The sequence below is a fragment of the Hemibagrus wyckioides genome, linkage group LG11 (genome assembly GCF_019097595.1).
Source record: "Hemibagrus wyckioides isolate EC202008001 linkage group LG11, SWU_Hwy_1.0, whole genome shotgun sequence".
NCBI classification, from domain to species: Eukaryota; Metazoa; Chordata; class Actinopteri; order Siluriformes; family Bagridae; genus Hemibagrus; species Hemibagrus wyckioides.
Genome location: NC_080720.1, coordinates 9,818,568 through 9,831,596, shown reverse-complemented (window position 1 = coordinate 9,831,596; position 13,029 = coordinate 9,818,568). Strand labels below are relative to the sequence as shown.

General features: G+C 40.1%; 3 protein-coding genes across 6 annotated transcripts; 1 reads left to right on the top strand and 2 right to left on the bottom strand.

Moving 5' to 3' along the window:
- Positions 1-77: 77 nt before the first annotated feature.
- On the bottom strand, positions 78-1,007 carry akap14 (A-kinase anchoring protein 14). Its single transcript, XM_058402123.1, has one exon. It carries the CDS (start codon positions 889-891, stop codon positions 376-378), a length of 516 nt encoding a protein of 171 aa, XP_058258106.1. The 5' UTR covers positions 892-1,007; the 3' UTR covers positions 78-375.
- On the top strand, positions 560-7,632 carry LOC131361168 (uncharacterized). 3 transcript variants are annotated; one of them, XM_058402120.1, is made up of 8 exons: positions 2,523-2,803; positions 3,085-3,159; positions 3,245-3,401; positions 4,873-5,012; positions 5,230-5,275; positions 5,376-5,466; positions 5,922-6,019; positions 6,571-7,632. In XM_058402120.1, exons 2-8 carry the CDS (start codon positions 3,104-3,106, stop codon positions 7,630-7,632), a joined length of 1,650 nt encoding a protein of 549 aa, XP_058258103.1. In that variant the 5' UTR covers positions 2,523-2,803; positions 3,085-3,103. The 3 variants fall into 3 exon arrangements, with proteins under 3 accessions (XP_058258105.1, XP_058258103.1, XP_058258104.1); XM_058402122.1 differs by lacking the exons at positions 2,523-2,803; positions 3,085-3,159 and adding an exon at positions 560-691; XM_058402121.1 differs by lacking the exon at positions 3,085-3,159 and having other exon boundaries at positions 2,706-2,803.
- On the bottom strand, positions 5,695-12,353 carry kbtbd12 (kelch repeat and BTB (POZ) domain containing 12). Of its 2 annotated transcripts, XM_058402119.1 has the most exons (7): positions 12,255-12,343; positions 10,704-11,901; positions 9,663-9,933; positions 9,230-9,380; positions 8,592-8,789; positions 8,328-8,511; positions 5,695-5,988 (listed from the first exon to the last, which is right to left on the bottom strand). In XM_058402119.1, exons 2-6 carry the CDS (start codon positions 11,783-11,785, stop codon positions 8,342-8,344), a joined length of 1,872 nt encoding a protein of 623 aa, XP_058258102.1. In that variant the 5' UTR covers positions 11,786-11,901; positions 12,255-12,343; the 3' UTR covers positions 5,695-5,988; positions 8,328-8,341. The 2 variants fall into 2 exon arrangements, with proteins under 2 accessions (XP_058258102.1, XP_058258101.1); XM_058402118.1 differs by lacking the exon at positions 5,695-5,988 and having other exon boundaries at positions 8,342-8,511; positions 10,704-11,867; positions 12,255-12,353.
- Between the last annotated feature and the right edge of the window lie 676 nt (positions 12,354-13,029).

Here is a 13,029-nt window from a genome sequence, read left to right as displayed (position 1 = left end):
CTGTCATTCAGTTCATTGTAATTAATATTCAAGGTTCAATGTGTTGTGCATTCTGAGATGCTTTCCTGCTCACTACGGTTATAAAGAGTGCGTATTTGAGTAAATGGAGCTTTTCTGTCGACAGGTGTACATTACCTGCTGGAAAATATCTGCATGATTTTATGCAAACTCTATGTATATGCATTTTTTTAAATTGAAACTTGAACACAGACATAGCAGCAGAGTAATGTGTGAAAAAGCAAATGTCTGTGTAATTATATTTATTTAAATAAATTATAGGTTTTATACAAGCACAGTCTAATTAAATGAAAATGTTGTTTCATATCAAACACATGCTTATCTTTTATTTATTAAACCCAGGCTGACATTGCACTGTTAAAATGTGATGGTGTCCATCAGCAGTGCCTTGCTTTCAATCACGTCCTTCAGCCATTCTTCACGGAATCTGGTTTTTCCCGGAGCATGCACCGTGTTACTGGCTTCTACCTGAAATGTGACTAGCACAGGCATGGTGTGTGATTTGGTTTTGGAGATGCTGACGGTGAAGTAAACAGACGCTGTGCTCTTAGGTATAGGGCAGCGGCGGGTCGGCATGCTCCACAGTGCCTTATAGAGGAACTGTTTCTCAAACTCCAGTTCTCTTTGCTGTAGGAACTTGACACAGAACAACCATCTCGGGTCCACCTCCCAGGTACCGATGTATTCCTCAATTTTTGTTTTTCCTACACTGATTGTAAAGTCTTTACAAGCGACCCAGTCGATGTTCCTGATCTCGGGTTCGAGCTGTTTGCTGTCCGGTTGTGGCGCGCGGGTCACTGTGCTGTCTAATACACTCTTAACAAGCTCGAAAGCTCTGAGATCCAACACATCATCTTCTAGTTTACTATCCATTGTGTTTTTACATTAATTTCCAAAGGATACTTAGATATGTTGGAAAAGTCCGTATGGAAAAATTAACATGTAGTTTTCGGGTAGCGTCACCAGGAGCGTCGCTAGGCATTAACAGCGTCCGGGATTTAGGCCACTTTCGCCGGAAACACACATTGCTATGGAAACGACCAACAAGTACTTGAATGCATTCACACACACACACACACACACACATAAATAAATATATATATATATATATATGTGTGTGTGTATACATATGTATATATATATATATATATATATATATATATATATATGTGTGTGTGTGTATGTATGTGTGTGTATATATATATATATATATATATATATATATATATATATATATATATATCTGAAAAAAATAAGAGACCACTGCCCAATCTCCCGATTTGAACCCTATTGAAAACCTCTGGAATGTTATCAAGAGGAAGATGGATGGTCACAAACCATCAAGCAAAGCTGAGCTGTTTGCTTTTTTTTCCGCAAAAAGAGTGGTATAAAGTTCCCCAACAGCAATGTGAAAAACTGGTGGAGAGCATGGAACCAAAACGCATGCAAATCAGGGTTATTCCACCAAATACTGATTTCTTAATGTTATTTAGCCAAAGCATTAACACAGTTTGTTTACAAATTATTTGCATTTTGTTTTATTTGAGTTATTAAAGCTCTGCAAATACTGCATGACCTTGGGTTATTTTGATGTGTTGTCATTTCCTTTAAATATACACTCTAAATAACAATAGTTATATTTGGAATTTAGGAGAAATATTGTCAGCAGTTCACAAAAAATGAAACAAAACTGTTCATCTCACCAATACATACACCTGTAAGAAAAAAACATAAGAAACTGATTATTTTGCAGTGGTCTCTTATTTTTTTTTCCCAGTGTGGCCCAGATTCTCAAAGGAATGTTTACACAACATCTTGTGAAATCCATGACATTAAGAGTTAATGCTGTGTTGAAAGCAAAGGGAAGACATTACCAGATTTACACTATATTGCCAGAAGTTTTGGGACATCCCTCCAAATCATTGAATTCAGGTGTTCCAGTCACTGTAGTGTGTAGAGAGCTTCAAAGAATGGGTTTTCATGGCCGAGCAGCTGTATCCAAACCTTACGTCACCAAGTGATTGTTTATTTTGATTATGGTGTGGGGCTGTTTATCAGGGGTTGGGCTTGGCCCCTTAGTTCCAGTGAAAGGAACTCTTAATGCTTCAGCATACCAAAACATTTTGGACAACTTAATGCTCCCACTTTTGTGGGAACCATTTGGAAATGGCCCCTTCCTGTTCCAACATGACTGCACACCAGTGCACAAAGCAAGGTCCTGACCTCAACCCTATAGAACACCTTTGGGATGAATTAGAGCTGAGAATGTGAACCTTCTCGTCCAACATCAGTGCCTGACCTCACAAATGCGCTTCTAGAGGAATGGTCAAAAATCCCCATAAACCCCCTCCTAAACCTTGTGGAAACTAAGCCTTCCCGGAAGATTTGAAAATGTTGTAGCTACAAAGGGCAAGCCAAGTCCATATTAAACCCTGTGGATTAAGAATGGGATGACATTAAAGTTCATGTGCATGTAAAGGCAGACGTCCCAAAACTTTTGGCAATATACTGTCTGTACCTATCCAGTGTTCCTAATAAAATGTTCGGTATGTATAGTTTATGTACATTCATTTTGTGAGTGAATAAATGTGAATGAACAGTGTTTCCGAATCTTGAATCTGAGATATGAAGAATAACAGCGAAATCGGAAGGAAAACCGCTCCACGGACCTCTCCTTCTCTGTACAGTCATACAGTCCAGTCAGCTGGAGTCTCGTGCGCACGGAGCGCTAATCTAAATTTACTTCAGGCGTCTCGGACCTTAAAGCTGCTGTCATTAAACAGGGGTTGTTTTATATATTCCTTAAGCGAGTTTTTAGAACATTTTAATAGTATTGTACGTATAAATATCGAATTAGCAAGTACGGGAGGTAAAGGAAGGAAAGAAAATCGCCGGACTAAACTAAATAAGTTATAATAAACTAGAACAATAGCTAGCAAACTGAGCTGTAGCTAACGAGCGCCATGTAGCGAAGGCTAGACTGCTAATAATAGTATTGTACTGCTAGCTAACTAGTTTAGCCGGAGTTTAAGGATAACTAACTCATATTCACTGTATTCTGTGTAGTAACTGTACAGGAAGGAGCATGAAGCCTAACATTTGGAATGTGAAGGATATTTTGAATATCCCTATGAACTCTATGTAAGGTTAAATGTTACATCCACAGTGTGTGTAGTAACTCAGTAACATATTAAACAGACCATTAATCAATACCCTTATTTGCCAGGGGTGCAAAACCAGCTAAAGGAGGTGCCACCAGTGACTACTCGAGCCTGCCCGAGTCCCAGTTTCTGTTTGGATCCCAAACCTGGCCTGAAAATTCTCAGAGCTTTTCCCAGGAGATAAGTGGACAGTCCAGAAGCTCTCAGCAGGCTTCACAGGAGGTACAGTCTTCTCTGGCGAAGTTACTTAAGAGAAGAAAATGAATACATTTATCTATTAATTGCTTGGAAGTTCTCAGTAATGAGGCTACATTTGCATATTATACTGTTTTATTTATTTACACCCTGCACACTGACATTAACTAGCCCATTAATTAGCCCAGGACTGAACCCTGGAGGTTGTGAGACAGCAACGTTACCTGCTGTGCCAAAGTGCCACCCATATTGTTGCGTTTCTTCACTGATCAGGCATAACATTATGACCACCTGCTTAATATTGTGTTGGTCCCCCTTTTGCTGCCAAAACAGCCCTGACCCATCGTGACCCATAGTGGAGGCATGGACTCCACTAGACCCCTGAAGTTGTGCTGTTGTATCTGGCACCAAGATCTTAGCAGCAGATCCTTTAAGTCCTCTAAGTTGCGAGGTGGGGCCTCCATGGATCTGGCTTGTTTGTTCAGCACATGCCACAGATGCTTGATTGGATTGAGATCTGGGAAATTTGGAGGCCAAGTTAACACCTCAGACTCGTTGTTGTGCTCATCAAGCCATTCCTGAACCATTTTTGCTTTGCGGCACGGCGCATTATCCTGCTGAAAGAGGCCACAGCCATCAGGAATACCGTTTCCATGAAAGGGTGTACATGGTCTGCAACAATGCTTAGGTAGGTGGTACATGTCAGAGTAACATCCACATGGATGGCAGGACCAAAGTTTTCCTGGCAGAACATTGCTAGCTTGCCTTCTTCCCGTAGTGCATCTGTTCCCCTGGTAAGCGACGCACACACACCTGGCTATCCATTAATGTAAAAGAAAACGTGATTCATCAGACCAGGCATTGAGCCTTGGCTGCCCATGACCCTGTCACCGGTTCACCACTGTTCCTTCCTTGGACCACTTTTGATAGACACTCACCACTGCAGACCGGGAACTCCCCACAAGAGCTGCAGTTTTGGAGATGCTCTGATCCAGTTGTCTGGCCATCACAATTTGACCCTTCGTCAAACTCTTGCAAACCCTTATGCTTGTCCATTTCTCCTGCTTCTAACACATCAACTTTGAGGACAAAATGTTCACTTGCTGCCTAATATATCCCACCCACTAACAGGTGCCATGATGAGGAGATAATCAGTGTTATTCCCTTTACCTGTCAGTGCTCATAATGTTTTGCCTGATTGGTGTATTTTCATACTGCAATATACACTCACTGTCCACTTTATTAGGAACACCCATACTCTTGCACATTCATCCAGTTATCATGTGGCAGCAGTGCAGTGCAAAAAAAAAAAAAAAATTATCCAGATATCTTCTAATTTTATTACCTTGCCTATGCAGTTCCTATGTCAATTTGTAGGTAAATGTGAAAGCCACATTAGCATAGCTAAAATATAAATAAAAAACCTTTTGTAAAACTGTTTACTGAAAAGGCTTACTTACTGAAAGGCTGTGGACTTATGTTACCTCAATCTTGACAGATAAATGAAACAAAGGTGTCATCCAGCTATCACTCCAAGCCTATGCTGTTTGTTGATAGCAAAGGAGGCAACATTTCAGGTGGTAGAGCCATGGGCATATTAGACAGATTTGAAGAGGAGAAGAGAAAAGCCAAAGAGATGTAAGTATATATTTTTGCGTATTTCGTATGCTTCTTCAAAAAAAAGAGAATATTGGGTATGTTTAAAGAAACAGGTGGTTTTAATATGTTGTGAAAATAGTGTGAACATTTTATGTGGTATAAAAGGTGTAAAATTTCATAGTTTTTTGTAATGTGAACATTTAAAGCGTGTGCTGTAGGTCATGATTTTAAAGCAAATTTCTACTGATTTATACAGCGAAATTCTCATTGGAGTCCGACAGTTGCATGAAAGTCTGGAAAATGTAAGTGATAATGGCCTACGCAGGTCTTTAATTGCACTTATTTTTATATTAGGTTGTTTTATGTAGGGTTTAGTTATCTAAGTTTGTTTATCTTTTTCAGATCCAGAAGACTTTTCTGAACTGTATTGATGGAAGCTGTGACATAACCCGAGCAGCTGTGGCTGAAGGAATGGATAATTTTAGAAAAACATGTAAATATTATTCTGCCATCTCATATTTCCTCTGTGTTTTAATGTGTCTGTAATTTAATATCATGGTTTAAAGTTTGATCTTTTGTTAATGTAACACATTAAAACATTGCTGTTTTTTGTCCAGCAGAGGGCGAAAATGCAGCTAATCATTGAACAGTTTTTAATATTGTCTGTTTCTAAGTGTCTATGCATTCAGGATTCTCTTCAGCATGATCCCAAGAAAGAGCATTTGCATATTTGTAGTTTTTTTAATGGAATTATCATTCAAACCAGCTTATGCGCTGAATAAACTTTGGAATTGATACAAACAGGGTCAAGGTCAAATGTCTGAAATATGTTTTCTTTGGTAGCTTTCTTCATTGACGCCGTCGGTGTTGAGTATTTTTTTTTATATGTCTTTTTAATTATTCCTTGTATATGTTTGTTGTTTAATGTCAGTATCTTTTGTATTGCAGTTCAGGATAATTTTGCCACCATAAAGGAGAGCGTAGCAAGTCAGACTGAACTAATGATGAGCCAGACCTATAAAGAGATGAAGGACAATGAGGCCAAGGTAAACAAAATCTGAAACAGGAGCTCAGATATACTTATGATTTATTTAGAGCGATAATGATAGAATCCTGTGTTGAATATTTAAACAGTTGTACCTTCACCACCTCTCATACTTTCCCCTAAACAATCGTCATGCTCTCTAGTCGTCTGTCCTGAAGACGGAAAACTTAATGACCACAAAGTGCTTACATCAAAAACTCTCTCCAGTGTGAAATAAACTCCCTCTATAGAAAACACAACATAAAAACAAAGTGTTTTCCCATTTATTATGTAATTTGTAATGCATCCACCAGTGCTTGTGAATGAGCTGAGAATAGAAACGATAATATTAGAATGGCCTCATTAATATATACCTAGGTTTTAAATTACAGCCTCTATTCTAACTCTATTGTAACAGCCGGGCTGTTATAGAAAATCAACACCTTCATATTTAAGAAATTCAACAGCACAGGGGTACTAATGGAAGATAAAACACATGACTTAACAGCCAGACTTGATTGTTTTTATATCAGCACAGTTTGACTGAGGCTTGTTTATTTTCTCATGTCCCAGACATCATTAGCTCTCAAAGAATTGAGCTCGCTTGTTCTCAACCTCCAGCGGGATTTGGAATCACTGAAATTGGAACAGAGCAAGGAGCAGAGTGTGCTTGGAGAGATTCTGTCTCTGCTTGGCACAATAATGACCGCTCACTCCACTGGAGCTCAGCCAGGCCCTGTCCAGATGATTGACAATACTGTTCAGACATCACCTGGTTTGGTAGCTCAGTTCTGTGTTGTTTCCGAAGAAAAGCGTTATTATGAAGGCATGAAGTTGTGCACTGAAGCCTTCAATTACTCTAAGGAAAAAGTAGACCAGAGTATTTGTCCTGTTAAAAAAACATCTCCAGAGAAACTTAGCAGAGGAGCATCTTTCCAGGTCGTAGGCTCTCAGCCTTTTCAGATGAAGCAGCCCATAGGAACTGAGAGGTCTGACCCTTATGGCAGGCAGAAATCTTACCATCTACACTCAGTTACAACCAGTTCTCCAAGCCCTGTTGCTACTAGCACTGGCACTGCTCTTGTACAGGATCCTAAGAAGAATTACATGTTTGGAGGCCCTGTGCATATAGAACCAGTAAATTCTTTGAATGATATGACTAAGAACAAATCAGCAGCATGGATTGAGGTGCCCAGAGAGAAAAAAGTACCTAAGAGAGCACAGAGATGTCAGACCGTCAGGAAAAAGAAGCGAGCCTTGATTCTGCCACAGAGGCGGCCTAATCAAGGGATGTCTTTGAGTAATGTGTTTGAGGAAAGTCAACACGATGAAGACCAAGAGAACAGGGTGCCTCAATCGGTGGTCAGTGCCTATCAGAAAGCCACCAGAAAGCCAGCTGTTTCAGGGATCCATGTGCCACTGCAACAGCCGAGCACAACCAGGTTGTTGAATTCCAGTGTATGTGGACAGCACCTGGAACCTTGGTCATTGTCCCAGAGCAGTAACAGCTCACAGATGATTGTGGAATACCAACAAGCTGAATGGGAGACAGTAAAGCCTGAGCAAAAAGCCAATACTATACAGAGGCAGAGAGTTACCTGGCAGCTCTTTGACTTCATCAGTGACTCTGATTAATTCACTGTGTGTTACATGGGATATTTTAAGACAGGAAGCAAACATTTTGACTAGGACTTTTTAAAAGTTTTGGTTGATTTTCTGTGGCATAGTTTCTGTTCTAATCTTCTGTGTGATGATTAAAAAAAGTTTATATATAGTTTGAATTTCTGGCATCCTTGTATTTGTGCACTCACTGTGTGCCCAGGAACTTATTTCTTAAATGACATGATTTTCAATATATTTTGGTTTCTGTTAACTGTTCTGTTTGTCTGTATTGTTATGGTGGTACAAATATGGCTACAGTAATATTTAGACAGATAAGTCTCAATGTCAGATGTGTGACAGAACCTATAGTGCAACGCAGCTGAAGAATTCATCCATATAGCATGCTTGTATTCAGTGCAACAAATCTGAACTTTTGCTAATATTTAAACCTTAATTTTAGCTTCTTGAAACAGGAGTAAATGGTCAGAGCTTCTCTGTATACCTAAAAATCTATTATTTGTTTGAAAATGCAGTTCACAATAGATCATCAGTCTAAGAATAAATCAGCACCAATTCACTAATATTGTACCAACATCTTTCACCTGTATGCACCTCAATTCAACCTTAAGTGAATAAAACATAATCTCTATTTACATCTTGTGGAGATCACAATAATGTTCAAATGTGCAAAATGTGTCAAATTATGACAGTGTTTTCTTTTGTCATACATGAATAGTTTTTGTTATTCATCCACCAAGTCAGCTGGAGGGGGCATGAGTCCTCGCGGGTTAAGGTTCGCCACCAGACACACATCATAACTGTCGTGCATCACAGCCTGTTTAACCACCACAGTCCACTCATTCTCCCATGGATCCAACTGCAGGATATCCTTGGTAATAATGTCATGACGGTCTAAGAAGAAATTTAATATTATGTTATGTTATGTTATGTTATGTTATGTTATATTATTTATATACATATGGTATATTTACCTGCTCCTTTATAGTATCCACAGACATATAGTTTTCCATCCACTACCCCAGCGTTTGGTGCATTGCTTCGTAGTGACAAAAGTGGCCAGGGTAAGGGAGGGCCATCCCTCCAGAAATCCCCATCAATGTTGTAGATTTCTACTGCATCAAGGCAGCGGCGTGACTGTCCACGATCTACACCCTCACACCCAATACCACCTGCAGGGCAGATGCAGAACTTTATATAGGAACAGATACATTTCATCTAATGCTCATCATTTAATAAGTAATGTGGCAGATTTTCAGTTAAACTTTCTCTTGTTAAAGATACTGTGTTAAGCCTACAAGAACCAGGGAGAGAACAAATTGAACTGGGAAAGACGTATTATGTAAAGGTTGGCTATCATCACAGTCAATATTGACAATGCACACAATATTCATCGTTGTCATGCACTCAAAATAGCAATAGCAAACATAAGACTACAGATTAAGTTACTGCACTGCTGTGCTGTGCTTTCATACTCCCTTAGGGGGGGGAAAGATTTTTCTTTCTGTTGTTTTTAATCAAATATGTTGCCTTTATGTTTGTTGCCATTTTAACACCGGCTTCCCAATAGACTAATAGAAATAAAAGCGCTTGAAATTCAAAGGCTACTCACCTATAACATAAATCTCCCCATTGAGAGCCACTGCGCTGCAGCGATATTTGGAATATTTCATCGGACAACGCTCATCCCACTTGTTGTCCCCTGGGTCATACACAAGTAGACGGTTACTCATACGGTCAGGCTCCTCGTCTACATGATATGTCTGTCATTCCCGAGAAGAGTCACAACAGGTGCAGTTAAATAGAGCAAGAAAAACAGAGTAGGGTTACAGACTGACACAATTACTGTTCTCTCGCAGTGTCATTTGATTTCATGTTATTGAATACTAGTTGTGATCCTGGAATAGCCTTTTTTTAATGTAACACCCACTTCTAAGCAAATTAATGGGTCATGCAAGAGTACTCCAGGACCAGCCATAAATGATACATGATATGAAATACAATGTCAGAGTGGGAAACCTTAAAATCATGCGAATTACTCTAACCTGTGGTGTCCTTCCCCCAAGCACATAAAGGCAGTTTTTAATCCGGACTACACTGTGATAGGCCAAGGGCATTGGTAAAGGAGCAGCACTGCGCCAAGGGCCGCCCTGTAAAGACCAGCGTGCAACACTGTTGGTGATGAGATACTGATTCTTCAGCATCATCTGACCCCCTATTAGGTACAGGTTATCACCCAGGGAACTCAGGGCATATGAGTCACGGTATTCTGCTGAACTCAGGTGCTTCCAGGTACCCTGAGCTTCCTCATTATATCTGAAAGAAAAGAAAAAAATTGAAATGGAAAGACATATAATGATATGGAGTTTTAGATAATATAGTGCTATTTTTAACTAATTATTTGTAAAGATATTTGTTCATAAAAAACAGTTTTAATACTCTGGCCTGCCAGATTAATCTGAAATGCTTAATGGGGTTGTGAATTGTGCAAAGCAGAGCCTTTGGTTTAAATCAGATGTGATCACCTTTAGTAGGTTTTGCTAACTGTAGGTCATACCTGTATTGCTTATTGTACATAACTAGTTGTACAATGTTAGTTTAAACAAACATCACGGTAGATCAGTAAAGATGTAGTCTTGTATCAGGAAAAAAATAATTCCATTTTGTTTCACATTCACTTCCCAACTACTTTATTAGGAACATCTGTACCACTGCTCATTTATACAATTATCCAATCATGTGGCATCAATGCAATGCATAAAATCACTCAGATACAGACCAAGAGCTTCAAATCAAACATCAGGACATAACAGGCTACATCTTTCTTATCTACAGCATGTCCACTTTCAGTAAGCTAGTTCTTGGCCATAGTCAGTGTCACTGAGGTCACTTTCTTCTCTTATTCTCAGGATGTTTTGCACATTACCTGAAGCACATGGCCTACTTGTGCATGGATTTATTTATTGAACTACTGACACCTAATTGGCTGATTGGATAACTGCATGAATGAGCAGCAGTACAGGAGTTCCTAATAAATTGCAAGGACATATTGAAGTATTTTAACACTTTTGATACTTGAGCCTTACTTGCAAATCTCCACATTCTTCTCTTTTTGTCTTGCCAACCTTCGTGGCCCTGACTCTCCAGCAACAATAATGTCATTGTGTTCGGTGACAACTCCAGCACATACATATCCAAGGGTTTCAGCATATCGAGGAGAAGTGATAAAAAATGTGCGACGAGTGTTGGGAGCATAACAGAAGCTGCGGTCAGAATAGCTTCCATAACGTGAGCGGATTCCTCCATTATCATTGCCAATGCATAGCAGTAGATCGGTCGTTTCCATGCCATAACGTAGCTTCAGTCGTCGCGCCGGAGCCTCTGGATGCAGACCTGCCGCTTCAATTGCATCCTCCATCATCTGTAGACATTCTGCATCAGCCAGCAGTGCCGTGTTGCGGCGCAGTGTCTCCTTCAGGTAGCTGACATTCACCAGTGGAAGGCGTACCTTCTGTAAGAGTTCTGGTAGCTGACTGGCACGATTTTCTTGCCCCAGACTCACACCAATTGAGCAATGTTTCACCCATCGCATCACTAGGTCAAGAATGGTTTCCTCTCGTGTGACATTAAGGTCGTCTGAAGTTAGCAATGCCCCAAGTTGATAGGCTTCCAAGTCTATCACTTCCTCACTGTGACACACCTCTGTAAAGTGCTGTCGAATGTAACGTTGAGCCTGGTCTGCTAATTCTTCGGCCCCCAAATCCCGAGCATAGTAATAGATACCAAGGCAGTTGGAGGCATCCATGTTGGCCGTCATATAGATCTGGCAGCGGCTAAAAACATCATCCATCTGCAGGAGGAATGCGGCGACTGAGATGCCTTGTACATTGTCTGGGGAAAGTGGAAGCTTGGAGCTGTACATGTATTCCAGCAAGAGGTCTAAGCTTTGAGCTGGCATGTCTCTCAGTACCACCTGGCGGTTTGCACTCTCCCGCAGGCCACAGGTAAACATGACCCGGAAATAAGGGCTGAATGCAGCAAGAACTGACCGATGACATGGGAAGCTGATGCCTTCTGCAACTAGTACCACATCTGTTAACTGCTCAGCTTCACGCATGCGATTCAGCTGTTCCAACAGCATCAGGCCATGCTTAGCTCTCAGATCCATTCTGCTTCTTGTTAAGGATTTGTTTATATTTTTTCACCGTAATCAATGGTTTCCATTAAGCTACAGACATTCTGGAAGTCATCTTTAAAAAAAAAAAAAAGCCAGGTACAGGTTATCTGGTGAAAATAAAGATCAAATCACAAGCTCAGCTGCTGCAGTTATTTGAGAGGTCATAGCTGTGACTATTAGTGTATGTTGTTTAAATGTCATAGCACAGAGACTGAACTATTACCAACGCAATTCTAACTCCTTTTCATGCATGATAATTATGCTATAATTTCAATGCACGATCTCCAAAAATAAAACCCTGCCAAATGCCACCAATGTTTAGTCAATACGTTCGTCAATAAATACGTCCAGTTAAATAGAGATCACTGTCACTGCTGTTTCAAGTTCACTATCCAGAAGACCGAGTGACAGAGACATTAATTAAACAAATTACATTAGGACATGCACTGATGAGCCGTACCAGAGATCTTGCTTCCAGATTTCTTTGCCTTACACAAGCAAGTCGTCCATTACATACACTCCATACACACACACTGTGTCTGTGACAGCACAAGGAGGAGGAGGGAGAGTGTGAGAAATCTGTTTACTGAGCCCTCAGTGCCCCATGCTAAGCAACATGACTAATAATAGACTATGATGTTTCAAATAACCAATGGGGGATCAGAAGAGGTTAAATATTTTCAGAGGAAAAAGGAATGAAAGTTGCAGTCTGTTCAAGAAAATTTGCATTTATATTTGTACAATGTTGAACAGAAGGGCACTGTTTATGTTTTGTTGCTTTTTGTCATATATGTTTCAGTGTGTGAAATGGCCCTTCAGGCTGCTGGGTATCTGGGGATTAGATTTCACCACATCATGGTGTTAAAGTGATGTCAGGTCCTGCACTTGTGCATTCAGTTCTTAAAGGAGCATCCTAGGCAAAACCACCAGTTGTTTTAATAACTGAAACAAAACGAAAACATGTTAAAGTGCTTTGGACATAAATAAGCCAATACATACATACTCTATATGGCCAGTATTTGGACACCTGAAATTCACACTAATATCTGCTCATTATAAACCCACTGCCATCACCAGGGATGTAGTTCTTCCTTTACTGTTATAACAGCCACCATTTTTCTGGGAAGGCTTTCCACTACATTTTGGAGTGTAGCTGTGGGGATTTGTACTCATTCTGCTACAAGAGCAATTGTGTTAAAAAGGCAATGGTGTTAAGGAGGAGGTCTGGTGTGCAG